The sequence below is a fragment of the Fusarium proliferatum genome, assembly GCF_900067095.1.
Source record: "Fusarium proliferatum ET1 genome assembly, contig: FPRO_scaffold001, whole genome shotgun sequence".
NCBI lineage: Eukaryota > Fungi > Ascomycota > Sordariomycetes > Hypocreales > Nectriaceae > Fusarium > Fusarium proliferatum.
The window spans coordinates 4544836-4572134 of record NW_022194790.1 but is presented as its reverse complement, the minus strand read 5'-3'; the positions used below and the strand labels follow the sequence as shown (position 1 = coordinate 4572134).

At 50.7% G+C, this 27299-nt stretch overlaps 8 protein-coding genes across 8 annotated transcripts; 4 read left to right on the top strand and 4 right to left on the bottom strand.

Annotated features, from left to right (window-relative positions):
• Positions 1 to 1955: 1955 nt before the first annotated feature.
• On the top strand, positions 1956 to 11875 carry FPRO_00600 (uncharacterized protein; the record flags this gene model as incomplete). The annotated part of the gene is made up of 3 exons (XM_031224614.1): positions 1956 to 3090; positions 3142 to 3438; positions 3639 to 11875. 3 exons carry the CDS (start codon positions 1956 to 1958, stop codon positions 11873 to 11875), a joined length of 9669 nt encoding a protein of 3222 aa, XP_031075870.1.
• Positions 11876 to 12929: 1054 nt separating this feature from the next.
• On the top strand, positions 12930 to 15678 carry FPRO_00601 (uncharacterized protein; the record flags this gene model as incomplete). The annotated part of the gene is made up of 3 exons (XM_031224603.1): positions 12930 to 13134; positions 13211 to 14670; positions 14728 to 15678. The coding sequence occupies 3 exons, from the start codon at positions 12930 to 12932 to the stop codon at positions 15676 to 15678; spliced, it is 2616 nt and encodes an 871-aa protein (XP_031075869.1).
• A 140-nt stretch (positions 15679 to 15818) lies between these two features.
• FPRO_00602 (uncharacterized protein) lies at positions 15819 to 16964 on the bottom strand (the record flags this gene model as incomplete). The annotated part of the gene is made up of 8 exons (XM_031224592.1): positions 15819 to 15875; positions 15976 to 16070; positions 16127 to 16358; positions 16413 to 16426; positions 16479 to 16581; positions 16646 to 16774; positions 16828 to 16853; positions 16913 to 16964. The coding sequence occupies 8 exons, from the start codon at positions 16962 to 16964 to the stop codon at positions 15819 to 15821; spliced, it is 708 nt and encodes a 235-aa protein (XP_031075868.1).
• Positions 16965 to 17325: 361 nt separating this feature from the next.
• Positions 17326 to 18818, top strand: FPRO_00603 (putative pleiotropic regulator 1 (PLRG1); the record flags this gene model as incomplete). The annotated part of the gene is made up of 3 exons (XM_031224581.1): positions 17326 to 18454; positions 18508 to 18672; positions 18733 to 18818. The coding sequence occupies 3 exons, from the start codon at positions 17326 to 17328 to the stop codon at positions 18816 to 18818; spliced, it is 1380 nt and encodes a 459-aa protein (XP_031075867.1).
• An 85-nt stretch (positions 18819 to 18903) lies between these two features.
• On the bottom strand, positions 18904 to 21224 carry FPRO_00604 (uncharacterized protein; the record flags this gene model as incomplete). Its single annotated transcript, XM_031224570.1, has 4 exons — positions 18904 to 19616; positions 19665 to 20293; positions 20347 to 20777; positions 20832 to 21224. The coding sequence occupies 4 exons, from the start codon at positions 21222 to 21224 to the stop codon at positions 18904 to 18906; spliced, it is 2166 nt and encodes a 721-aa protein (XP_031075866.1).
• Positions 21225 to 22271: 1047 nt separating this feature from the next.
• Positions 22272 to 23873, top strand: FPRO_00605 (uncharacterized protein; the record flags this gene model as incomplete). Its single annotated transcript, XM_031224558.1, has 4 exons — positions 22272 to 22433; positions 22494 to 23041; positions 23093 to 23329; positions 23384 to 23873. The coding sequence occupies 4 exons, from the start codon at positions 22272 to 22274 to the stop codon at positions 23871 to 23873; spliced, it is 1437 nt and encodes a 478-aa protein (XP_031075865.1).
• A 117-nt stretch (positions 23874 to 23990) lies between these two features.
• Positions 23991 to 24704, bottom strand: FPRO_00606 (putative prefoldin subunit 5; the record flags this gene model as incomplete). The annotated part of the gene is made up of 5 exons (XM_031224547.1): positions 23991 to 24043; positions 24104 to 24221; positions 24275 to 24384; positions 24462 to 24623; positions 24683 to 24704. 5 exons carry the CDS (start codon positions 24702 to 24704, stop codon positions 23991 to 23993), a joined length of 465 nt encoding a protein of 154 aa, XP_031075864.1.
• Positions 24705 to 25125: 421 nt separating this feature from the next.
• On the bottom strand, positions 25126 to 27200 carry FPRO_00607 (uncharacterized protein; the record flags this gene model as incomplete). The annotated part of the gene is made up of 6 exons (XM_031224536.1): positions 25126 to 26426; positions 26478 to 26607; positions 26656 to 26738; positions 26790 to 26880; positions 26937 to 26977; positions 27029 to 27200. 6 exons carry the CDS (start codon positions 27198 to 27200, stop codon positions 25126 to 25128), a joined length of 1818 nt encoding a protein of 605 aa, XP_031075863.1.
• Positions 27201 to 27299: the final 99 nt, after the last annotated feature.

The following is a 27299-nucleotide window of genomic DNA, read 5'->3' as shown; positions in this document are numbered from 1 at the left end:
AAGTAGTAGCTGCGCACGTAGGTAGACACCTACTTACCTATAGACAGTGAGTCTAAGTCCTCTTCAGAGATAAAAAAGCACTTGAGTGTTTTGATGTCGACACAGTATGCTAAATACCTAGTACCTACTAAGCTACTAAGGTAGCGAACATATGTACCACTGTGTGAGCTGAGAGGAACCGGGATCTGTCTCTTAGCTCATCGCATCTAGATAACGAATACTATCAAAATTCTCATCATCTTCAAATTCTTTCTAGGTCTCGCAGCCTATGCATCGTGGCGGCGTGTTTGTTGCGCACTCTCCAGTTAAAGGTTAGTACCTACCTAGAGACGAAAGAACCTGAAGGGCCCGTCCCCTGCTTTGAGCACCTACGGGGCCTTAATCATTTAACGTCTCTTGCTGTCATTGTCGCGTTGATTTCCCTGTCCTGTTCCCGCGTTTGCCCGCCTTTTCGCCTGGCTGCACATCAACATTGGACACTGAACCCTGTCCTTTGCATTGATTCTACCCATTAAACAGTAGCCTTGACAAGTACAACATCTGAGCAATTCGCCTGCCGACGATCTGAACAGCCAGAACTGGCGTCATTGGCTCTTAGCTCAACCAATTTGTCTTGGACTGAAGCGCCCAAAGGGTATTGTATGGGACCTTTTGCCGATTCGACCTTTCCTTCTTCCCTTGCTTCTCTTACCATGCACTGTCTGCAAATCATTTGCTCCTCGTTGCAGTGAATTCTCCCCCCTCCTCTTCCTCAACCTCCCTCTTCAATAAATCCTTTCTATCAACCTTATCTATCCTGAGGAGACCGTACTCATTATTTGGCCTTGCCTCGAGTGGTCGAGCGTCATCTTCTTGTGTGGGAGCTCATTTATTCACACAGCGCGCAACGCAAGACCCCCGAAAAAAGTAGTCCAGGCCAGACGACGATCTGACGACTGGGGGTGGCTGGTGAAAAGTGACAGTTGGTCGCCCAGGGTTTGTTTTGTCAATCAACTCGGCAGTCACTCAGTACGCTCATCACGCTCCTTCGACCTGACAACGCCTCAATTTTGTTTTCTTCGACGATCCGACTCTTTTCTCCCATCACCAGCGCAGCGTAATTTGAGAATTACCTACCTGTCCTCAACCCTGACAATACATCCGGCTTTGTCACGGCGTCGCTTTCGGCAGCCTCGAACAGGGCCAGACCCCGCAACTCTGCTGTTTGATATTGCAATCGTCTACGACTTACACGAAAACTCCTACGAAGCTACAAATTCGCTTTGTCACGAACTTGACATCCCACACTGTCTCTGTTCTGGCGACTTGGCTCAGTTGTCGATACCTCGTCGCCCTTCCATCCTTCTTCATACTTATAGCTTCCATGTGTGTGACGTCGCTCAGTCTTCGCACGAGCTCCATTCTTCACAATGGCCGCGGTCGATGTTCTGGCATTCACAGACAATTGGACAAGAAGGGCGCGTGGCCTGCCGGTTATTCAGTGTTTGTCAAGTGCGCCGGTTGATAGCTCCTTGCGCCACCGACTGAGTCTCATTGCCCGTGCCTGGGTTGTTCACAGATTACATGAAAATGTATGTTCGTTTCATTCTCTGCCCAGCTTGCGTAGTTGCAATTTAAATATTGTCACTTTTTTGCTTGAATCATGATGTTTCCCAGCAAAAGCTTAACAGACTTTAAATGGGTGGCGCTCAACGGCCAACCCCTCGATCAGCGGCCCGAACTCTCCTGAGGGGAACCCACCGCCACCCATTCCTGTCTTGTCATGCGATCTAGTTCCGGAATTGGAACACGTTTGAAAGTCTGTCTTGTCTAACGTCATACAATTTATCCAGGTCTCTTCTCCACCATCACATCGCAAAGTGGCCGACAGGCCGCTAATTATACCAGATCATTCTCCACGATGGTATTGTCGCCTCCCTCAATCTTGCGACTCTTCTGATCTTACCAACACCACAATGCCCCTGAATGGGACCAGCCGTTACGCCCGTATGCGAGCCCCAGCATGGCTCAATCCATCCCCTCAACCACCATCAGATACCCAGAAAGAACGCCGCCAACCGAATGATGCGCTTCTTAACGATCCTAATTCCGATATCCTCATCGACTTCAACTCGCGTCAAGGTTTCTACGAAGCGGCAAAGAAGAAGAAAGCAAAAACACCTTCTGCTCCCCCACCGCCGCCACCGCCGCCTGCGGCTCCACCAGCAGACGACGGTCAAAAGGATGACAATACCGGAGGAGATAGAGGAGCCAGTGGAGGAGACGCTGCAGGCGGCGCCGGTGACGGAAATGGTGATGACAACAGCAACTCGCCCCCGAAGCCTCCCACAACCTTTGAGAATATCAATCTTGGAGACAATAAACTAGATCTTGGTTTAAGCCCACCAGAATCCAAGGGCATTTCTAGTTCATGGGGCGCGAAATTGGGCTTTGGTGGAGGAGGATGGGGCTGGGGCGTAGGAGGGAAAAGCGAAACGGCACCGGCACCGGCACCGGCACCACCGCCGCCTCCACAAGAAACCAAGGCTGAAGAGAACCCCTGGGACAAACCTCATGATAGAACAGGAGGAATTGAAGACGACGACGACGGTTGGGGCTTTGGTGCCAAGAAAGAGAAGAAGAAGGGCTCCACGCTCTGGGGCGCCGAACCCGACGAGGGACCAAAAGATGGTGATGATCCTTGGGGTTGGAGTGGTCAAAAAAAGAAGGGCAAAGCTGGTGGCATCCTGGAAGAGCTTGCCCTTGATTCCGATACTGCACCTCCGAACGGAAAGAAGGATATTTGGGATACTTGGGGAATATCCAAAAAAGACCGGGCCAAGAAGAAGGGAATCATGGAGGAAGTTGCTTTGGCAGCTGCACCCGAACCCCCTTCAATGGAAGATCAGTGGGGTGGCTGGTCTGGGAAAAAGGAGCATTCACAAAGTTCACTTTGGGGGGCTCAAGATTCAATACCTGCACCTGCACCTGACCCCCCTTCGTTTGAAGACAAGGATGGTGACGACTTTTGGAGTACTTTTGGAACTGGAAAGGCAAAACCTCCGCCAGAGGAAACGAGTGGTTGGGGACCATTTGGTATAGGAAAGAAAGGTGAGGATGAAACAAGTGAGTCAAATTTCTTTAAAGCTCATCAAATCCCAGAGCCGCCTAAGAAACAAGACGACGGTTGGGATCTATGGGGAACAGGTAAGAAAAAGAAGAAAGCTGGCGACTTGATTCAAATAGAGGATGATATTCCTCCTCCCGCCCCCGATCCCGTCGAGGCTGTTGGCACCGACGACTTCCTCGATTCTTGGGGTTTTGGCAAGAAGCCCAAGAAACCGGCCGCTGACCCGTTCGATTTTAAAACTTCCGGCGCCGATGATCCTAACGATGCTTTTTGGGGCTCAATAGACAACAAGAAGCCTAATGCACATGAGTTTCTTATCGATACTACTGGTGAGCCATATCATGATGTTATTGAGGAGGGGTTGAGAAGCAAGGCTCGAGATGATGTCATGTGCAAAAATCAACTGGGGTTGGACTTCATTCCCTGGGGCAGAGAAGTTAGAGAACATCGAGAACTCGCCTTGTCTGACTGCCCTCTCCCAATATCAACCCTCACACTTGTAGAACTAGCTGAATGGATGGATTAATAGGAGACCCAGAGCAAGCCGCCAGAGAAGCTGAAGAGCAAGCCGCTCGCGAAGCTGAGGAAGCCGAGGCCGCTCGTGAAGACGAAGAGATTGCCAATCTTTTGGACAAGAAATCTAAAAGAGGAGGACGGCTCCTTAAGTCAGATCGAGAACGTCTTGCTCTTCTTGAAGGGAATGCCACCCGAAGAGCTGAAGCTCGAGCTACCCGCGAGGCCGAGATGGCAGCTGCCGCTGAAGCTGCACAAGCCGCCGCTGACGCTCAAGCCGCCGCCGACGCCGAAGCTGCCGCTTTACAGGCTGCAGAAGACGCCGAAGCCGCAAAGGAGAACGAGGAGCTTGCGGCACTATTGGCGAAGAAGCAGAAACGCAATGGAAAGTTGTTGAAAAAGGATCAAGAACGCCTTGCTCTGCTCGAAGGGAATGTCTCAAGGAGGGCCGAAGCTCAAGCAGCCCGGGAAGCTGAGGCCATTGCCGCTGCTGCAGCTGCTCCAGCGGCACCTTCTAATGAATTTCTTTCTCAAGAGACAGACCAGGATGGTCTGGCCACGGAAGCAGCTGCAGAAGCTGACGCTGCACTTGCCACTGAAATTGCGCAGGAAGAGGCGGAAATGGAGAACCTGCAGTCAAAGAAGGCGAAGAAAGGAAAACTTCTCAAAAAAGAGCAGGAACGGCTGAATCTCTTAATCAACAATGCAGCGAAACGAGCCGAGGAACAAGCAGCGAAAGAAGCAGAAGAACAGGCGGCGGCAGCAGCAGCAGCCGAAGCCGAAGCCGCTGCCCAAGCTGCTGCAGACGCCGAGGCTGCAGTTCAAGCCGCCGCAGATGCTGAAGCTGAGGTAGCTGCCAAGGAAGAGGAGGAAATGGCAGTGCTGAAAGCCAAGAAAGCCAAGAAGGTCAAGCTCACAAAGAACGAAACGGCTCGACTAATGACCTTGGTTGGCAACTCTGTAAAGCGAGCTCAGGAAAAATCCGTCAAAGAGGCCGAGGAAGCAGCCGCGGCGCAGGCTGCTAAAGAAGCCGAGGAGGCTGCAGCCCGTGAAGCAGATGCGCTCGCAGCACATGAGGCTGAAGCGACCGCTGCCCGTGAAGCGGAAGCTGTCATTGCTGCCGAAGAAGAGAAGGAACTTGCAGATCTCACAGCTAAGAAGATCAAGCGTGGCGGCAATCTGATCAAGAAGAAGGATGTGGAGCGTTTTAATGTCCTCACTCAAAGGGCTGCCGAACGAGCCGAACGAGTAGCTAAGCAAGCTGAAGCGATCGGTGCTGTTGAAGCTCAAGGAGAGCTTACAGAAGCCACCCAGGGAAATGTAGAGGTGGTGGCGGAAGCTCAACCCGGACCAGAGCCTGAGCAACCGCTTGTAGACATGGACGCAGCATCTGTTGATCCTGATCCTGATCCTGCTCCTGATGCAGCTATTGTTGCGGAGGAAGAAGCAGAGTTAGCCAGTCTAGATGCAAAGAAGATAAGGAAAGGCAAGCTTGGCAAAAAGGATACAGAGCGGCATAATATCCTCACAGAAAATGCTGCGCAACGACTAGCTGCTAAAGAAGCAGACGAAGTGGCTGGCGCTGCCGCGGCTGAGGCCAAGGCTGCAAAAGAAGCAGAGGAAGCTGCAGCAGAAGCAGCCGCAGCAGAAGCAGCCGCAGCCGAAGCGGAAGCTATAACTGCAAGCGAAGCTGAAGCTATCCTGATTGCTGATGAAGAGGCAGAGCTTGCCACTCTTGCTGCCAAGAAAGCCAAAAGAGGGAAGCTTGTCAAAAAGGACGCCGACCGTTTTAATATTCTGACAGAAAATGCTGCGCAGCGACAAACCGCTAAGGAGGCAGAAGAAGCAGCTGCCGCAGCAGCAGCAGCAGCAGCGGAGGCTGAGGAGCAGGCTGCAAAGGAAGCAGAAGCCGCAGCAGCAGCTGAAGCAGAGGCAGCAGCAGCCCGCGAAGCAGAGGATGCAGCTATTGCTGAGGAAGAAGCCGAGCTGGCTGTACTAACTGCCAAGAAAGCTAAGAAGGGTAAGCTTGTCAAGAAAGATGCTGATCGATTTACTGTTTTATCGGAAAATGCAGAAAGGCGAGCCCAAGAAATAGCCCAGACTACCGAGCAACCTGAAGATCCTACACCAGAACCTGAGACAGAAGTTAACGAACCTTCTCCTGAACCAGCCACAGATGAGCTTTCTGCCGAGGTTAATGACCCTGATGCTATTGCAGCTGCTGAAGCAGAAGCCGCTGCTATTGCCGACGAAGAAACGGAACTTGCTGCTTTGATTGCTAAGAAGGAGCGAAAGGGCAAGCTTGGGAAGAAAGATACCGATCGTTATAACCTTCTTACTACCAATAGCACAGCACGGGCAGAGAAAGCCGCTCAAGAAGAGGCAGCTGCTCAAGCTACTGCTGATGCTGAAGCAGCCGCACAAGCTGAAGCAGAGCAGGCAGCAGCAGCCGAGGCTGCTGCTCTTGAAGAGGCTGCTGCCAGAGAGGCTGCAGAGGCAGAAGCTCTGCTTATTGCCGAAGAGGAGGAGGAGCTAGCTGCCCTGACTGCAAAGAAGAATAGGAAGGGCAAACTTGGGAAAAAGGATAGTGACCGATTTGCTATCCTGACAGAGAATGCAACTCAACGAGCTGAGAAAGCTGCTGAGGCAGAAGTAATGAAAGAGGCTGTTCTTGAAGTTGAAGACCTCCCTGCTGAAATTCCTGCCGATGCTGAAGCAGATGCCGAAGTCGATGCTGAAGCAGCCGAGGCCGCCGCTATCGAGGCAGAGGCAGCTGCCATTGCTGCTACTATTGCTGCCGAAGAGGAAGAAGAACTAACTGCCTTAATTGCCAAGAAAGAGAAAAAGGGTAAACTAGGCAAAAAGGATAGCGATCGATTTGCTTTCCTCACTGAGAACGCCGCCCAAAGAGCCAGAAATGCAGCACACGAAGTAGCCGCCGAGGAAGACCAAGAAGCCGCTATCGCCGATTCTGCAGATACCAATGATCGCCCAGATGATATCGAGAACTCACTATTTGAGAATGCCCCGGAGCCACCAGTTGTTGAAGAGGAGGCACCCCCTGATGATGATGGTGCTGCTGCAGAGACTATGGCCTTAGTTGCCGCTGAGGAACAAGAAATTGCAGACCTAGAGGCCAAGAAGGCAAGGAAAGGCAAGCTGGGCAAGAGAGATATGGAACGATATAACCTTCTTATTGAAAATGCTGCTCAGAGAGCTGAAGAGCGAGCAACTAAGGAAGCCGAGCTCGCTGCTGCTGCTGAGCTCGCTGCTATCGAGTCTGCTGACGCTAAGGCTGCTGCTGCTGCTGAGGAAGAGGCGGTGGCGAGAGAGACCGCTGAAATTGAGGCTGCGGCAGTAATCGCCCAAGAGGAAGAAGAGCTTGCTGCCCTAGAAGCAAAAAAGCATCGAAAAGGAAAGCTGGGACGCAAAGATACAGATCGATTTGAATATCTTCTGGGAAACAAGGTCGCAAGGGAAGCACAGGTTGCTGAGGAACGAGCTGCAAAGGTAGCCGAAGAGGAAGCCGAAGAGCAAGCACTTCACGAAGCTGCCGCCGCTGCCGAGGCTGAAGAGACAGCCGCAAGAGAGGCTGCCGAAGCCGAAGCTGCAGCTGTTGCTAACGCGGAGGACGAAGAACTGGCCATCTTAGCAGCCAAGAAGGCCAAGAAGGGTAAACTAGGACGCAAGGATACAGAGCGTTTTGAGCAGTTGTCTTCGAATGCTGAGAAACGAGCCGAGGAACAAGCGGCCCGTGAGGTTGAGGCTGCTACTGACGAAGCTCCGGCCGTGGAAGAGCTACTTGTGGAAGAGCTTGAGGAACCAACCCCGGAACCTGAGGAGACTGTAGAAGAAGCCCCTGATGCCCCGGTTCCCGATATTGACGACGACGGCGTTGCCGAGGCCGCTGCCATAGCCGCAGAAGAAGAAGCGGAGCTTGCTTCTCTTGAAGCCAAGAAGGCACGGAAAGGAAGGCTTGGGAACAAGGACACCCAGAGGTTCACGTTTTTAACCGGAATTGTTTCAAGACGCGCTGAAGAGCAGGCAGCAAAGGACGCCGCCGCTCAAGCTCTGGCCCAGACGACTCCCGAAGATGTTGCTGAAGAAGAAGAAGAAGATATTCCCGACCAAGAAGATGCTGAAACTGCCGCTATCGAGGCTGAAGCCGCCGCTATAGCTGCTACTATTGCTGCTGAAGAAGAGGAGGAGCTTGCTGCCCTTACTCTTAAAAAGACGCGAAAGGGCAAACTTGGCAGAAAGGATACAGAACGCTTTGATTTGTTAATGCAAAATGCAGCTATACGCGCGGAAGAACGTGCCATTAAGGAAGCCGAATCTGACGGCCAGGCCGAAGAATTGGTACCCGAAGAGGTTGATGATATTCCTGAGCCGGAGCCCGAGGAGAATCATGATGCAGAAGAAGTAGCTGCCCAGGAGGCAGCCGACGCCGAAGCCATTGAACTTGCAGCGCTTAACAAGAAGAAGGCAAAGAAGGGTAAACTGGGTCGTTCTGATACTGAGCGATTTAATATCCTTGTCGACAATGCTGCAAAGCGTGCCGAAGCTGAGGCAGCCAAGGAAGCGGGAGAGGGTTTGGGAGACATACCCCGAGCTGAGGAAGAGGAGGACGATGAATTTGTTGATGCTGAAGACGGCGAGGAAGACGAGTTGGCTGAGGAGCTAGAACCTGAAGGCGAAGAACTTGCTGAGCCTGATCTTCAGGAAGATGAACCGGCCATAGCCGAAGCTATGGTAGCTGAGGCAGCGGCACAAGCTGCCCTCATCGCAGAAGAAGAGGCCGAGTTGGCTGCGTTGATGAAGAAGAAGCATAAGAAAGGAAAACTAGGCCGCAAAGATACTGAAAGATTCCAAGCGTTAGCAGAGAATTCTGCTAAACGCGCTGAGGAGGCGGCAATCCGAGATACAGAAGACGCAGTTGCAGAGGTCGAAGTAGAGCTTGGTGAACCAGAACCAGCATCTGAAGCTGCTGAACCCAAGCCTGAAGATAATGGCCTGGAGGAGGCTGAACAAGTGGTAATCGCTGAGGAAAAAGCAGAACTGGCAGCTTTAATGAAAAAGAAGGCAAAGAAGGGAAAACTTGGTCGGAAGGACACTGAGAGATTTATCATCTTGTCAGAAAATGCTACCCGCCGCGAACAGGAGCGAGCTGCTGTTGAGGCTCAGACTGAAGCCGTTCAGGAGGAGCCTGATATCGAAGGTGTGGGAGAGACTGGAGGAGAGGAGCAGGAGCAGGAGCAGGAGCCTTTAGAAACACAAGAGGAGGAAGCTGCAGCTCGAGAAGCTGAAGAGGCAGCTATTGCGAAAGAAGAGGAAGACGAGCTCGAGGCCCTTCAAGCCAAGAAAGTAAGAAAGGGCAGGTTAGGCAGAAAAGATACTGAACGCTTTGCCATATTAGAGGAGAATGTAGCAAGGCGCGCAGAAGAACGTGCTGCGGCTGAGGCTGCTATAGTTAATCAACCTGAGGAAGACGGTGAGGGTGAAGGTGAAGAGGAGGAGGAGGAGGAGGAAGAAGAGGAAGAGGAGGGGGGGGAGGAGGAGCCTGAGGCAGACGAGGAAGAATTGGCGACCCAAGAAGCAGAGGAGGCAGCAGCGCGGGAAGCAGAGGAGGCAGCAGCTCGGGAAGCAGAGGAGGCAGCTATCGCTAAGGAGGAGGAGGATGAGCTCGAGGTCCTTCAAGCTAAGAAGTCAAGAAAGGGCAGATTGGGCAGAAAAGACACCGAGAGGCTTCGAATCTTAGAAGATAATGCAGCAAAACGCGCCGAGGAACGCGCCGCTAAGGAAGCAGCAGCCGTCGAAGCAGACCTTGGAGCTGAAGATGCTGAAGAAGAGGAGCAGGAGGACGACGACGAGGAAGAAGAAGAAGAAGAAGAAGAAGAAAACAAGGACGAGGAAGAGGACGAGGACAAAGACGCAGAGGACGAGGATATCGATAACGGTGAAGTGGGCAAGGGGAGAGATGATGCTGATGCTGAGGAGGCAGCAGCAGCAGCAGCGAGAGAAGCCGAGGAGGCAGCAGCTAAAGAGGCGACAGAAGCCGCAGCTCGTGAGTTGGTCACGAAAGAACTTGAGGAGCTTGACTTCCTCCAGTTCAAGAAAGCAAGGAAAGGTAGGCTTGGCAGAAAGGATACCGAACGACTCAGAGTTCTAGAGGAGAACGCTACCCAGCGTGCTGCAGAGCTAGCCGCCAAAGAAGAGGCTGCCGCAGCAGCAGAAGGGGAAGAAGCGGATGTAGTCGAATTCGGCAACCCTCCTGAAGAAGAGGAGTCGGACATTGAAGCCGAGGACAATGATGAGGATCAAGAAGCGGACGCTGAAGACACTGCGAATAAAGAATCGAGTGACGTCGAAAATGAAGCTATTTTCGGCGAAGACGAAGAAAAGGAAGCTGAGGTACTGCCAAAGGACCAAGTTCCCGAAGCCCCTGCAGATGATGAGATCGTCGAGGTCATCGACTTATCGCCAAAGAAAGAAAGGAAGAGTAGGAAGAGCAAATCCCGTCGCGATGCTCCTCCGCCTCCTCCAGTTCCAGATCCTCCGTTGACGCCACCACCTGAGTCGAAGCAGTCTCGAAGGCCCAAAATTCATCGCGAAGGAACTTCATTTGGTCGGTGGGCCGCGACACCACATGAAGAGAGGGTTGAGCCTCAAGAGAAGTCAACTAGACATAGACGGCGAGAGGAAAAGACGTCGTCCAAGGGTTCCTCATCCGACAAAGTCGAGAAGACTCCATCACGATCTCGTGGCACTGCTTTGTTTAGTAAACCACCACTCACTCGTTCCGCTACCATGCGCGAGAAGAAAGACGGCATCGGCAGCAAACGTCGCCACTCTACCAATGCTCGCGGACTTGTATCGCCTCCTCCTGAAGATGTGCTCATGGGCGAGGATGAATTAAGCAATCGCCGCAAGTCGCGTAAACCTCGATCACGCGAAGATGAAGATGCAATGATGTCTGGCGCTGCTCCTGTGCCTGATAAATATGAACGTCGTCGTTCAAATAAACCACGGTCGCATGAGGACGATGATTTGGTTATGGTAGATCCTGAACTCGCGCCCGATAGACGCGAGCGCCGACGGTCTCACAAACCACGATCTCGCGAAGAGGAAGAAGTCGCCGTGGTCGATACCGAACGTCGTCGGCGAGCCAAGAGATCGAGGGATGAAGAGCCCGTGATGGTGGAGCCTGACGTCCCTTTTGACGCACCTCCACGAAGTTCCAAGAGGTCCTCAGGTTTCGCTGGCCTCTTCAGTGGTTTGCGAACGCCGAAGACTGAACGACCTGACCCTCTGCGACGTCGCAGCACCTATGCGACAACTGATGACGAAGCCTTGCGCAGCGCCAAAATGGATGGTGACGCAGTATTAGTAGATGCTGACCGGAAAGCAAGGAGAGCTGCACGCAGGGCCAAGAGGGCTGCTGAAAGCGGTCCTGATCCTGAGGAAGCAGCGCGTCGAGCTCGAGATGAGATACGCCGTGAACGACGTCGACAGCGCGAGGAAGAAGCCGATCCTACAAGGCAAGACAAAGAGGCCCGCCGTGCTGAACGCAGACGACAGCGTGATGAAGATGCACGACGAGCCCAGGAGGAGCGACAGGCGCAAGAAGAACAACAACGACTGCAAGAGGAAAAGGAGGCACAAAGAGCCGAACGTAGGCGCTTGCGTAGAGAACAGGAAGCAGTCGCTGCCGCAGAACAAGTCGAAGATGAAGAGGCTCGTCGAGCTGCCAAACGCGAACGCCGTCGGCGCGACACAAAGCGGGCTGCTCGAGGTGCAGAAGAGGAGGAAGGTCGTCAGCGACGAAGTCAGCAATCTGCAGACGAATATAACCAGCGGAGATCCCATCGTCGCGAAGAGAGACCGCAGGCTCCAGCTTGGCCTCATTCTGGGACTTCATCATGGGTCAAGGAACACTCTGACGCACCCCCTCCTCCTGACCTCGGTGACGGGGGTGAAGCAAATGGTGGACAGACCGAGGACGAGATGGCAAGACGTGAAGCTCGTCGAGCTCATCGATCGAAATACGAGGAAGAGCCCACAGAAGAGACCGAAGATCGGCGAAGGCGACGAGCAAGGCGAGACGATCGTGAGCGCGGTGGTCGAGATAGAGAACGTCACCGAGATAGGCGCTCGGAAGGTAGCGACGAGCGACATCACAGCCGTCGAGCGTCAACCTTTATGGAGGCAGCAACAACACCTCGCACAAGTTGGTGGAAGAAGATCGCTGGATGAGGAGTGATCGGATGATGGATGAGCGAACGAACGAACGATACATGAGAGTCTATTTCAAGCGAGCGTGTTTGCCAATGCTATTTGAATGTTTGTCACTACTTCATGCATTTCGTTGTGGTGCTCTTGTTTTTGGTAACCACGTTCTATGTCAACATGACACCAACATAGATATGGTCGGTGTCTAGGTTTGGCTTGGCATTATCAACTCATGGCATATCTGGGATTGGTGCTTTGAGGATATTCTAGCATTGGATGTTGATCTTGACTGGTACGGTATTTGAAGTCTGGATAAGTATGTACTTGGACTGTATAGGTATGCTGGATATAGCGAACTGTTATCCTACATGTACCCGCAAGGCACGATGTAAACTCAATAAATGTATTTTTTTTGTTTAAAATTTGCTCGTTATCAAAGCCGAATATTTCGATGCATGGCCATTTAACCTAGATTGTTGGAGGTTTCTTTGTGTCGGTTCTAACAAGCACATTAATTACTGTCCACTACCCCAAGGCAAAGGGCATTTTCCACTTTGTTTGTCAATTTTGGCCATCTTCCTTGCTAGACTAACGCCACTTCTAACTTGTGGAAGTACACGAGTTGGGGGTTGCCTAATTCAATCCAATTCACATGATAATTAAATTGAATCCTTGGATGACTTCTTCACGCAATGACAGAGGTAATTCCAAGATAGCCTATCCCTTGTCCTAATCATCCTGGAGTATCCTCCCTGGCCTCGAGGTCCATGTCTCACTCCACTTACCACACACTAACCTTAGTACATGCCACTCCCAAGTTGCGCTGACGACACCTCAACCTTCAAGCCAACGTTCCCCTGCAAACCACCACCACCGAACTACGACTACCTTGCACATCTACCTTAATACATTGCAGCTGCAGTGCAACCTAGTCAACTCAAGCGCCGCCCTCCCAAGCGCTACATCTACTTCTTCTGCAGCACATCGATGAGGAGACCACCAGCGATCACGTCAATCAGTTGACGACCGACAACGACGAGCTGTGACCCAACACCTCGGGCGCTCTCGTCATTCGACCATGACTGCGCCGGGCAAAGGGTCGCGATGGGGAGCGTTCCTCTCTTCGGCCTTCGAAGGCGTCGAGAATCGTCTCGACAACTTACTTGACGAAGACCAACAGGCAGCACAAGGATATGAGCAGCAGCAGGGAATGAAGGCGGCGCCCGCGCCCGCGCCCGCGCCCGCGCCCTCGCCATCACCAAGCCCCAAACCGACTGCATCTGGTATACCTCTCTTTTCTCCTCGGCCGTGTTCTGGTACTGGTAGAACTATCGCATGCTGACTTCTTGTTCTTTATAGCTGTCGCCCCGAAGCCTAACCGTGCCAATGATCGTCTACAAGCCAGGTTGGCCAAGGCTATGGCCTCGCGAACCTCACAATCGTCTCCTCGCAGCTCCATCGATACTTCTCGTAGTTCGGTTGACAAGGAGCGCCCTGCTAGCACTGAGCCCGTAATGATGAGACAAAGCATCGAAGTTTCGGAAATCAAGCCAACTGAACCTGCCAACCAAGTGGACAAGCCAACATCTTCTGACAGCCCAGCTTCCCGATCCTCAGCTGAGCAGCCAGCGACATCTGAGGGAAGCAATAGCAGGGAGATTAGTGAACAAAACTTCAAGCATGATTTCCCTACCCCGATTATCGTTGAGCCGCCTTCTGAGGCCGAACCTCGAAGTGCACCAGAACAAGTTACGGACGAATCCGGCATCCCGCAAAAATCGAATAGTCCAATACCAGATACCAGGCATCCTGTAGAGGCACCACAGATCGTAGATGCTCCAGTTGAAGAGTCACAGAAAGACCAGGACGCCACTCAAGCTCACGCGCCTCGTTCAGAGGAGATTCAAGACTACATTGAGCAAATCGACTCACTACAAGCTAAACTGCAGTTCCTATCTAAAAATGCCGCGGATGCAGCTAGGCAGACTGCAGGTTCTGCTGAAGCGGGTAGTGTAGACCGCAAATTGGCCGAAAAGGATGAGAAGATCGCGCTGCTAATGGAGGAAGGACGAAAGCTTTCAACTTCAGAGCAAAAGTTCCGAACAACGGTTCGCAAGCTGCGCACCCAGATTATAGACAACGAGAAACAGGCCAATGAACTCAAAAAAGGTAAAGAAAAAGCTCTAGCCGAGGTGGAATCCTTACGTAGTCGAATCAACAACAAGGAAGAGCAAGAGAAGAGAAATGAGGAAGTGCGAAAAGCGAGCGCTACGTTTCAGAAGGAAATCGACGCCCTGAAGAAAGACAAAGCTGTCATGGAGGAGGCCTATCGACGTCTGGAGCAAGAATCTAAAGCCAAGGCTGAGCAAATACAAGCCGCCCACGCTGAGGCATTGAAAAAGGCGCTAGATGTTGAGAAGAACAAACAGCAGGAACTTGACCGTTTTATCGCATCACTACGGTCAGAAAAGGAGGCATTGATTGAGAAATTGCGCCTGACTGAGGTTGAGTGGCAAGAGAAGTTAGACCGAGCATTAGAACGTGGTCGGAATATTGAAGAAGAGCTGAAACTTGAGCTGAGAGCGACTGAGGGCAAACTCGAGGCAATGAGGGCGACGGCCGAGGAGGCCTCTGCAGGATCTGGTGGTGACATCAAGTTGATACGACATATCGAAACCCTCCAATCGCAGTATGCATCGGCCAGCGAGAACTGGCAAGGTATAGAGACCTCACTCCTGACTAAGGCTGCCAGCCTTGAAAAGGAGAGGGACGAAGCACAACGGCGAGAGTCAGAAATGCGGAAGAAAGCTCGTGACGCGGTAAATTATATATTCTCGACAGTAAAAAGGGGGGAAGATGGCTGACACCTTCAACAGGCAACTCGTTATAAGCGACTCGAGGATGAGCTTCAGGACGTCAGTCCAGCTCTCACAGTCGCTCGGCAGGAGCTCGAGACATGTCGTGAAGAGCTTGCTGCCCTCAGAGTCCAACACAAGAGCGTGGAGACGGCCCTTGAACAGGCACGCAACGAGCTCGAGAAGCAACAGCGAGCGGCGAGCAGGGAGGTTTCGGCCGAGGCCGAACGAAGGCAATGGGCAGACGATATTGCTTTAAGCACACCCCGGTCTCAGAGCCGACCCGATTCCCCATTGCTCTCTGTTGCCCGGACCTTTAGCTCGGACTTCATCGGGCTTCCTGTACCAGCAAGACAGCCTCGTCGAGTACCCACACCGGGAAGCCAAACCGAAAGCGCCGGCGATGGCTTCTTCTTTGGACGAAGAATGTCCAGTCAACCTCCTCGCCCTAGTGCGTTGTCCACGGCCGGTCATGTGATACCTCCTCCACCCCCTTTCTCGCCCTTTGAGCCACCTACTGAGTCACCACGCGCCGTATCACCGCCACCAGATCGTGATGATGGCCTAGATGACGGTGACCCTTCGTCTCCCCGCAACGTTGCGCAAGACATGATTTCGGTATCAACAGTCGGGGCTGGTCCTTCCGTCCAACTCGTCGAGAGAATGAGCGCGGCAATTCGACGACTGGAAGCCGAGAAGGTGGCTGCAAAAGAAGAGATGGCTCGTGTATGCAGCCAGCGAGACGAGGCGCGATCTGATATTGTGAACCTGATGACAGAGCTGGAAACACAAAAAGTTGCTTCAGCGCGGGTAACAGAGTTAGAAGCGGAAGTAGAGAACATCAACTCGCGATACCAGACAACATTAGAGATGCTGGGTGAGAAGAGCGAGCTCGTTGAGGAGCTCAAGGCTGACGTTCAGGACGTCAAGGACATGTATCGCGAGTTGGTGGAACGGACCGTGATGAAGTAAGAAAAGGGGAGAATATTTTTCTATTTTACTTCGTTATCTTCTGCCTTGTTTTCGTTTCTTTCTCGTGTTCGCATCTTAAACCCGGGAAAAGTCGTGATGTGTAGCACCTTTTTTCACTTTCTTCCAGCATGTATTCCTAGCTACCCTGGCAACTCGATACCCTCACGCTCTGCGCCTTGTAAGACATATCGGCGTACCTGTTGACAAAGAGACAGAGTTAGATGGGGGTTTATAGTGTGGTGCGAAGAGAATAGAGCCAAGAACTCCGTGTTTGTTGTGTTGTAGAGATATACATACTTCTTTATCTGGTGCCAGATCAAGTGCTAGCTCATCCGCGCTGTTCTTTAGGGTGAAATCAGCGCCTTCTTTGAGGAGAGCAACAGCAGTGTCTCCTGGAGAACAGAGGTTAGTGGCTTTTTGACGCCGGTGGCAAAGAGAGTCTTTTTACCGTGTCCCTCTGCAATTGCGTGGTGAAGGGGAGTGAATCCCTCATTATCAGCAGGGTTTAGCGGACTTCTATTCTTGAGAAGTAGAGTCACCATTGGCACGGAACCGACAGCAGCAGCGCGATGTATGGGATACTGGCCCCTGCGATCGCGTACTCGGGTCGACGCGCCGTTGTCGATAAGAACACGGGCAATATCAAGATTCTTCTTGGAGGCGACAAAGTGAAGGGCAGTCTATATGGTGAGTTTAGATGGCTCTCAATTTAGATTTCGTGATTGAAGCGTTACCTGTCCAGCAGAGTCTTCAAGGTCCGGTGAGTATATTTGAGTTGATAGACGGAGGGCGAGACTTACTCTTGAGGTTCACGTCCGCGTCTTTGGACATGATAAGTTTGACAACAGCTTCACCCTCTGGAACACTGGCTGAGATCATCAAAGGAGACCACCCGCTTTCATCCTAGAATGTGTCGGTTATTTTCCTGGGGATGGGAGAAGACTTTCAACGAGAAGTCGTTACTCACCTGGACATCAGCATCGAAACTGCGTTGGTTGGCCAACAACTGGACGATATCCAAGTTGTTAGAAGAAGCTGCCCAGTGTATTGGATATCGACCATCATTATCCTTTCGTTGCGACAATTTTGGGTCTGACTGTCCAAAGACATCAATGTCTGACCTATACAATTATAAAGGGGAGTGCTGACCTTGAGAAGCCCTTCAAAAGCAGTTACTATATTTACCGATTAGTGGTGATCCCAGTCATGGAGTTGTAAAATTCATTAAGCATACCTCGGCCCTCCCGAGCAGCAGCATGAAGAGGGAACTTATCATCCGTATCCATACTGCCTACGAAGCAACAAAAGCTGATAACAAAATAAACACTGTTAACAAACTCCCGTCGCGTTGAAGATATTAAACAGTTGCTGCTTGTTAGTGTGACGACCGGCCGTAGGTAGCTGATCATACGTAGATCCCTGTTAGCGCAGAAGAGAGCTAGTAGGAAGTCAAGTGGGTGGAGAGCAAGATAATAGGTACCCAAACCTCATAGCCACACATCTGTGGCGCTATTGTGTAGAAAAATCCAGCGCCACACGCGGCTGCCAGCCTTTACACGCTTCCATCACAAAGCAGTTCAATTATCATCAACATCCCCAGCGGTCATTCAGGTACTTTTGAGTCGCAAACATACGCACACATACATCATGGAGACACCAGAAGCGCCTCAAGATGCTCTTCGACTCAATGCCCTCGCCGCACAAAATGCGAACGTCTCGAGAACAGTATACGCCCATGCATCCGAGCGATCGGCCACAAAGCGCCAGAAGCTAGACGACGCGTCCGAGGACCCCGTCATCAAGAGACGGTTCCGCAACGAATACTCAGATGTCGAGACTTTACCGCCATCAATTACTGCGAAGCTTCCAACGAAACAGCCTGGGAAGAAGACTTCTAAGGCCGGTGTGCCTGCTCGCCCAGCGATGAAACTCCTCGAGGGTGCGCCTAGCTCGGGCAAGGCATCTGCTCCTACTGCCAGGGACGGAAGTACGCCACAGAACATGAGTCTTACGTCGAGAGGAGTGCAAGGCCTTCAGCAGCAGAAGCCAGAATGGCACGCGCCGTGGAAGTTAATGAGGGTCATTTCTGGTCATCTCGGCTGGGTGCGTAGTCTGGCTGTTGAACCCGGCAACAAATGGTTTGCAAGCGGCGCAGGGGATCGAACTATCAAGATTTGGGACTTAGCCACGGGCTCGCTGAGGTTGACTCTTACTGGACATATCAGTACTGTGCGCGGCCTCGCAGTGTCCCCTCGTCATCCTTATCTCTTCTCTTGTGGCGAAGACAAGATGGTTAAGTGCTGGGATCTCGAGACTAACAAAGTCATTCGTCATTACCACGGACATCTCAGTGGTGTCTATACTCTTGCCCTACATCCAACCCTCGATGTTCTGGTCACTGGTGGTCGCGATGGCGTTGCCCGTGTCTGGGATATGCGGACCAGAAGTAACATTCACGTCCTGTCTGGCCACACCCAGACGGTTTCCGATCTTGTTTGTCAAGAGGCTGACCCTCAAGTCATCACCGGATCCTTAGATTCGACAGTCCGACTCTGGGATCTCGCAGCTGGCAAGACCATGGGTGTACTAACTCATCACAAGAAAGGTGTTCGTGCTCTAGCAACACATCCGTCAGAGTTCACATTTGCTAGTGGCAGCACAGGGAGTGTCAAGCAATGGAAGTGCCCTGAAGGCGCTTTCATGCAGAACTTCGAGGGCCACAATGCTATTATTAACACGATGAGTGTGAACGAGCAAAATGTCTTCTTTACAGGAGGTAAGTGATACGATTCGATCTTACTCACCACATGTGTCTAATCTGACTTGTAGGCGATAATGGCTCCATGAGCTTTTGGGATTGGAAGACTGGCCATCGATTCCAATCTCTTGATACCACAGCTCAACCCGGCTCTCTCGATGCCGAGGCAGGTATCATGAGCTCAACGTTCGATCGCTCTGGCCTACGACTGATCTGTGGAGAAGCCGATAAAACAAGTAAGTCTCTATCTTGCCTTGACATGCTCGTCTTTGCCTTGCTAATGCATCTATCCCCAGTCAAAATCTGGAAGCAAGACGAAACAGCAACAGAAGAATCACACCCCCTCGAATGGAAGCCCACACTGGCCCGACGAAAGTTTTAAAGGAGCAATTAGAGGTAGTATGTTTTTTATATTAAGGATGAATTGTCGCAGGACGCCGTTTGGGTTCTGTACTACACTACAACTATTATACACCGATACCCAACGCCTTAAGGTCTCCGTCATCACGGAGTGCCATTTTTACTTCATCGTCTGCAATAGAAAGACGGAGCTTACTGGACCTCTCTGCGCGCTGAGCTTCAAGGTTAACCAGGCCGGCTGCTACTAATTCGAGCGCCGCTGTGTGAATGTGACCGGGTCTGGTCATTGGGCGCTGACTTCCCATCTGCGTTCCTTTCAGGCCATTATTGAGAACTGCTGCTACACCTGGAAGTGCTGCTGGGGCTCGAAGGCAGGCACGGTGTATCTCATCAAGGGTATCCCCGAAGGTTGTCTCGGCAAGACCTGTTCTTCGAATACGCAGCAAAAGAGCTGCCATGACAAGCTTGGACATCAAAGGCAAGCTTCGAAGGTGTTGTTGAATGGGATTAGTGGTTGCCTCGTTGATGGCTTTCTTGATTGTCGCAATAGTAACACGACCTGAACCTTTGGGTTGCGTTTGATTGTCTCGCTTGCTTGGAGTTGCAGGATCACTAGGAGCGTCGGCCTCGGCGAGCTCTACAGCTCGGCGGCAGATGTCAAGGGCTCTCCGGGCGTCACCACTGACTGCGGCTACCTTTCGGCTGGCGAACTGTATAGCGTCAGGATCTACGATGCTCCCAGGGACTCCTTCTAGTCGTGACTGAATGATCTTCATCAGTTGTTCGTGATTGTAACCAGGGAACGTGATACGTGTTAGACCTAAGTTTTTAGTCAATATCACAGCAATGTGTCAGATTGAGATAATACCTAGTCGACTGCTGATCTTATTGCTGAGGGTTCTCTCAGGAAGATCCATAGTGTTGGCAACTGCAAGTACAATAAGACGGCTATGTCGCAAAGTGGGCCAGTTGAAGAAGTTGTACATGACGGCTTGATTCTTGGTGACTAGTTGGTCAAGCTCATCCATGAGCACAACACAAGGAATTCGGCGAGGGCTGGGGTTGCTGAACTCTCGTTCCAGGTGATCAAGAGCCTGCGCTGGACTAGCTCTCTCCCCTTTAAGGGCTTCCCAGAGAAGAGTATAGGATTGGTGAGGGTCCGTAATCTTCATACCATTGATCTCCACGAATATGAAATCGTCCAGCTCATCAGAGCCTACAGCGTCTTCGAGCCTGGAGACGACCTCGCGGACCGTCGCTGTTTTTCCTGTTCCGGGTGTTCCAGAAATGTAAATACAGTTACCTGCGCCGTCCGAAATAGCTGCTTCGAGATGAGAATAAACCAAAGAAAATTCTCCTTCCCGACAAGGAAGACTAGTTGGGACCGAGGAGACATGCAGGCGAGATCGTGCTATCTGGAAAGGTGAAGATTCAACTTGACTGGGCGACAGTTTGCGTGTGGCCAAAGGCGTAAACTCAAGTCTCTTGCTTGCACTCCTATAAGTAATTGTTAATAACTAACGCCAGGGAGAGGGGCTTTCATCGCAAACCTTTTGACACGAGAGCCTGGTGTGGCTTGGCTCCTTCGTGAAGTTGGCGTAGCAGCTACTGAGCCCCGTCCTGTTTTGGTTGGCGTCTGGGGGATTTGAGCAGGATGATAAGTATCATCAGAAGGTGATGGACTCCGGGCCTTTCGACGACGTCGTGTGACTTTTGTCCCAGTCTTGACCCTATCCATCAAGGCAAACAAATCATGCTCACCCCCATATATTTCCTCCCATATAAACTCGTCTGTGTATGTAGCAGTGCGGGTATTGCAGCCTCGTCGACAGACAAAGACCTTACCGAAGTCTGGATCATTTCGAGGAACCTTACCCTGGGGGTATCTCGCAAGAAAACCATCTTGAGACATGATCTTAGCTTTGCCGTTGATTGATGCCAGGGGGTTGATATCCCATGATGGAGAGATATAGAGTTCATTCTATAACTTTTGATTAGTCTACATCCAACAGCGTCAAGAAGTTTCAGGGCTGACTGGGTAGTAATCGGATCGTTTCTTATCCCTACTTCTGATCTCCTTTTCACTCGAAAACCACATAAAGTTCGCTGCTTTCTCTCCCTCGCCATCGTCTTCAACAAATTCGCAGATCAAGGCGATCCAGGCCTCATTAGAGCCATCGGCTTTGAGCATGACAGCGTCTCCAATTCTGCATTCAAATTGGCCAATCCTTGCCCCGACAATCCTGTCGCCTGTCACTTTTCTTCGTTTTCTGTCGCTCTGTGTTCCATCACCTCGTTCGGTCGTTAGGGTAGAGTTGTAGATCCATTGCCATGATGGTTCTACGTCTGCAAGCTCATCGTCAGATAGATCTTGGGGAATTTTGGATAGTTGACGTTTTGTATTTTCTTCTGAGTTGATGGGGGCCATTATTTTGTCGTTATCCGGTGCCATGTGCTGCCACGGCGGTCCACGCGTCCAGGAGACGCGACTGAAAGTAAGGAACAAATACTTGGTTGCTATGGGCTATGCATATATCGGGGTGCTGTAGTCTACTACGGAGTATAGATAGGTACCTATCTTGAGCATTTAGTGGACTAGTGGGGAATCTCCAACAGCTACCAGGCACCCTATGATGCGTATTGATACTGTGCCTTTACATGGTCGTGCATTTACGGCAACAAAATCGTACCTCATAATAGTTAAGTTTGAAAAGAGTTACTATACATAGAGAGATGTAATCTATATCTTACTCTTCCACCTTGATAATACTACTAGAACTTTAAAGTTGCCCTTTTATATAAATAATTGATAGTGTTTTTTAGATAAATAATTTATTCTAACTTTAATAGATATATATATAAGGCTATTCTTGGTTGCCTTATCTATACCCTATACTAACTCAGACACCTCATGGAATTAAAGAGAAGCTTTAGACTACTAAGGCACCTATGTAAGGTAGGTACACACAGGTATGCATCTCCTCAACTAAGGTACATTAATTAGACTTGATGTATCCTATATATATACCACTACCTACGACGTAAGGTGGGCAAACACCTGTGAGCTGAAAGCTGAAGTGCCATTCAGTATGCAGGATAGCAAACGGGAAAGAGCAATCATGCTTTTTCAATGAGGTGGGCAGCATCAGCTTTGCACTCACAATGGAAGTGGGATAAAATTGTTTGCTTCATCCCGAAGGACCTGCCTGCCTAGGCAGCCGCCCGGCAGTGATTCACTGGGCTATTTCCAATGCACCTCTTCTCCTTTCCCCCCTTCCGCCTTTTCGACTCTCCCCAACACAAGAATTCTTTGTCCTTATCAGTTCTTTCAATAGCTCCGGCCTGAATCTTGAATCAAGATAAATATTGTCTGCTCGTTACCAGCTCATTCTTCTCCCTTCTCCCTCGAGTAAAGGTGCTGCGCGACCTTATGTATCAGGGCAGGGGAGGAGTCGCTTCGGGTAGAGGTGACCTCATGCCTCCAACTTCTCTCTCAAAGGCGCTCAAGTTTGCGTCGACGAAAAATGAGAGGTTGAAGACAGCGAAAAACATTTACCAAGGTAGAGAAGACAAGATCCGGCAAGCCGAGGATGCTGAACACCTTGGCCGTCCACCACCGGGAAAATATCTAGTACAGGTAAGGATTCTCTCGAACTCGCTTATAAGTTTCTGTGACAGTATCTGACGGGACTTGAAGGCGAGCCTTGTACTTCCAGGGCAACACTTGCTACCTGTTGCATTGGATGAACCAGCTGCACTCGACGATATACGCAGAAAGTACCGTGTCTATATCACGCGGGATGTGCCAAACATTCTTGGAATTCACTGCGATTCCATCTATCGCCTTCAGCGGGCGTTTGGAGCTGTCAACTGGAGAATTCGGGATATGCGTTTATCTAACGACAGTTCTCCCGCGCGCTTTCTCGTACAGAGGCCAACTAAAGCAGCCATCACTGACATGATTCAGTTGAAACTTGGAGCACGCCCATGCTTTTCTTCTAAAAACCCGAATCCTATCAGTAACGCTTCTTCAATGGATGAACATTTGCCAAGACTGGCGTCGGACCTGGCATCTTCAGCAGAAGGCCTCATGGCACTCAACAAGACCATGGGCTTGCGAGTCAGTTTCGGGCACGTTATCATTGCCAAGAGACCGAAAGGTACTGAAGATGAGATCGCATTCGACCAATTCACCACACTTATGAACATGTATCCCAGTCGTGGAGGAGCCTCTATTGTAACCAGGTGAGCGGGGCAACATACTCAAATCGGATCACTATATCTGACACGCAATAGACTTGAAGACGCTCACGAGGCGGAGCAACTCTTGCAGTATATCTCACGTCCAGAGGCAGGCATCTGCAAGAACATGAAGGACATGAGGCGAGGCTGTGAAGTGGTTGTAGTGGCCAATGGTCTGCAAATCAAGACCGAGGCCGACTACAATCCTCAACTTATGCAGCTAGCAATGGTCCGCGCTACGAGGCCAGAGACCCGGGCACGTTGGAGTTGGACGACTGCTGCTCCTGACATGTACGTCAATTATTCGAAGGAAAAATCCCACTTACTCATGTCTTGCACTTACAGGGAACACGATTGGAACATTCGAATGGATGCGTGGGACAAAGTGGACGTTCCAACAGAGTTTAAGGATCTTGCAAAGAGAATATCGGTTGTCTTCAACCCTGATGAGGGCACCATTCTCCCTTTGCCAAATGTCGACATAAGTAAACTTTCGATCCCCGATGAGCAATTCACTGAAATTCAGGCAAGATCTTGGGCAATAATTCCATTCAAAGAATCTCCCTATGTCCTCAAGATCAACATCACCGAGCTTCTAAAGGGGTCTCGCACGATTGGAGAGCAAAATGTTACTTGGGGGGTTGAATTATACGCCCCCCACTGGGAAGAAAGTCTGAACTACTCCAGTGGTGGCCGAAAGGACTGGGGGGAAGGGCTCGAGAATGTTTGGGAGGAGGGCGATAATCTCCAGTCGAGGCTCGGATGCTTCTTGCGGACCATTATGGAGGTCCAAGCCCTCCTGAACAGAGTGCATGCTGATACTGCCTCGCCATAGCAGGTACGCAAATGCGATGCTGTGCCGCTTGGGGGATCACCGGATGATACCTACTAAACTGGCGTCTGGCTAGTCTTAATCGTACCTAGAATAATGAGAAGCTTTCTATTATTCCTTTCACGCCTGTTGATCCGCTTGCCCTTGGCCAGCCATGATCTTTTGCCTCAAAACTGTTAGGGGTCATGTTAGCCTTGTTCCTAGTAGAGGCTGCGTGCCCGAGAAAAGCATACCTTCTTCAATCGTTCGTGCATTTGTCTGCTTCCGTTGGACAATAACCTCGAGATCTTTCAGGTTATTTCCCAGCTCCTCAACCTTGCTCTCGTAGAACTTTTCGGCCGACTTGAGTTTCTGCATGGTGGTCAATCAGTGAACAGTTCCGAGCTTGCCAGGATCACAAATACCTTTTCAACCAAGAATCCAGTGCCTACATCCACCAACACAGTTTCGGCGTCTGTGAGCTCACCACGAACGTAGAGTGAGTTGGTGAGAGGAACCAGTACAGAGTTGGAACCTGGAGCATGTCAGAGGCTGTTCAGAAAGCGGGACTGTGCGCTGAGTAGGAAGCGGCTAAGCAGGTGGATTATATACCGTCGGGAGCGGCAGCGCGGCTTTTAACGCATTGGAGGCAGTCTTTAAACTTGTTCTGGGCGGCATGGAGTTGTGCAAACGACGTCGTCAAGTGCTCGAGCTCTTCATCAAGCTGCTTCTTGACTTGGGCAAGCTGCTGAGGCTCTAGCGTATCGAGGTTGACTATAGCGCAAGTAGAGTCAGCAAATGGATATTCAGAATGAATCGCTGAGTAGATTTACTGGTTTCTTGTCTTCCAGCCATCTTTTTGGTGTATACTGAAGTGGCGGCGGACAGGTAGTAGTTGTCGTGAATTACTTCTAGGTGCCTTGAATGCCCCTCCAGGGTCTCGCTTGAGTAATAAAATGACGTGGGGTTGTTGAATTCTACTAACGGGGGTGCTATAAGCACTGCCATTGATTTTGCCTGGACACCTCCTTGCTAGTGAGGCACCTAAGTTAGTAAGGTAGTACTAGGTAGGTAGCTGCATTATGACCTTAGGCAGGTAGGTACTGACTTGATTAGTGGCCTTATCTTGTGTTGGCCCCAGATGCAACATTTTAGTTGATTATTTTCTCTCTGAACGTGTTTGATTTTGTCGATCTGTGTTGCTAGGAACTGTGCTTTGCTTATTGTACATTCGTCTTGAATGCAATAGTCATGTGATACTAACCCAGTCCATCCCTCACAGCTGATCTAATAAGTTTGAGATGAATGCTGGCAGAGCGTCAAGCTTTACAGTTTCCTTGATCGAAAGTCGTCTGCATTGAACCTCGCAAGTTCCATTCTCTTTGTAAGATCTTCCCAGGATAACCAAGACAGGAAACCCTACTATATCGGCATCTTTCATCTTCCAGACAAATGATCGCTGGCGATCATCGAGAACAACATCCAAGCTATTACGCGAATTGTCGCCAGCGGCAAGCAAGTCGTAAATTCTCAGAGAGTCTTCGGCTAAGTCTGGTGTAGGTATGATCGCAACCTCAAACGGCGCAATGGCTCGGGGCCAATTTAGTCCTTGCTCGTCCGCGAGAATCTCAGCAACAGCACCAAAGATTCTCGAAACGCCAACGCCATGACAGCCCATTTGAAGAGGAATACGACTCCCTTGGACCAGCCCCTCTTCCGCAGCTGTCGCCGGAATCCCCGAGCGTGGTAAAGTGACACAGGCATCGAGTGGTACTGAATATCGAGTTCCAAGTTGGAATGTGTGGCCGCACTCTAAAGCACGATGGATTTTTAATGCGCCATCTTCACATCGAGGGCAGGCATCGCCATCAGTGATACGTGCCAAATTCAGCCCGCCACCAGAGGCTGTACTGCCAATTGTTGAATACTCAACTTGGTATGGTTGAAGATCTTTGGGTAACAACGGTAGCTGATCGCGAACCCTTTCAAACACCGGTTCAAGTCTTCCATCAACAACATTGATGACTTTTGTCGTTCCGCTCTCCAATGATACTCCCCAAAGTGGCAAAGGATCCTCAATGGTGGCGTCCAGCTCAGGGACAGCTGATTTGACGGCATGAAGATTGAGACCACTTTCTGCAGAGGTCCCTGATGGTCTAGGATACCAAGCATTGATCAAGGTTTTTCGGTCCTTGGAGATACCTCGCCAAACACGAAAGTGAGACGCCGGAGGGCTCTCCGAACCATCATATGACGGAGAGCGGGGTCGGAGAGCAGCGACTTCGTCGTTAGCAGTATATCCACAAGAGTCACAATTTACCACGGTATCTTCTCCGACAGAACTTGGCAAGTGATATTCATGGCTCAAGTCACCGCCCATATCACCAGAGCTTGCCTCGGCCACAAGATATGGGAGTTTTAGCTCATCAAAGAAGGCGCGGTATGCTGCAGACACCTGACGATATGTCTCCACAGCCTCAAGTGTTGTGAGGTCGAAAGTGTAGAGATCCTTCATGAGGAACTCCCGTGAGCGCAGAAGACCGTGGCGAGGGCGACGCTCATCGCGGTATTTTCGGGCTGGGAAATGTCAGTAGGTTTAGCATCAATGTTGAAGATAGAAATGCGAACTGATCTGGTAAAGTCGAATAGGGAGGTCCTTGTATGAATTGACGATTCCGGCGACAAGTACTGTGATTTCCTCCTCATGCGTGGGCGACAATATCAGCGGAGTATCTTTACGATCTTTGAGTCGAAAAAGCTGAACGAGTCAGCCTATACCGCTTTCATCAAAACTTCAGGCTCTTACCTCCGGTGCAACAGATTCAAGACGATCACTCTTTCGCCACAGTTCTTCTGATGAAATAGTTGACAGAGATAACCTTGATGCGCCTATGGATAACGTTTTAATGACATGTGCTAAGTTGCTGGCATCGTACTGACCAACTGAGTGCATATGTTTATCAATCAACTTTTCTATCTTGTCCTGAACACGGAGACCTAGAGGAAGAAGCTGAAAAATACCAGAGTGAGCCTGCTGATGCATTAACACCCAAGTCATCATTTGGCCACTCGGGCTAAGCGACCGACCTGGCGGAGGAAACCACCGCGAACGAGTTTTCCGTGACCAACTGAAATTTGATTAGCTCATAAGAGATTCAATGGGAACATAGTTAACCCACACTCATCTTCATTAGCAGTTATACCCCCAGTTGGCACCCATATTGTCGACAGGGTAGACCGTTGCGAGTCGGCTTTTGCTAGACTTGTGACTGACAAGGCGCGCAGCTGGATACCCCATGGGCCCCCTTGGATAAGAGGACCACCTAAACAAGTAATTCTTTTTCCAATCATGACTTTAAAAACCGAGACGACAAGAGGTTTCAACACATACCACTTGTATGAAACCAGGTCCTCTTTTGAGTAATTCAACAATCGGAAGACCCTCCGTCT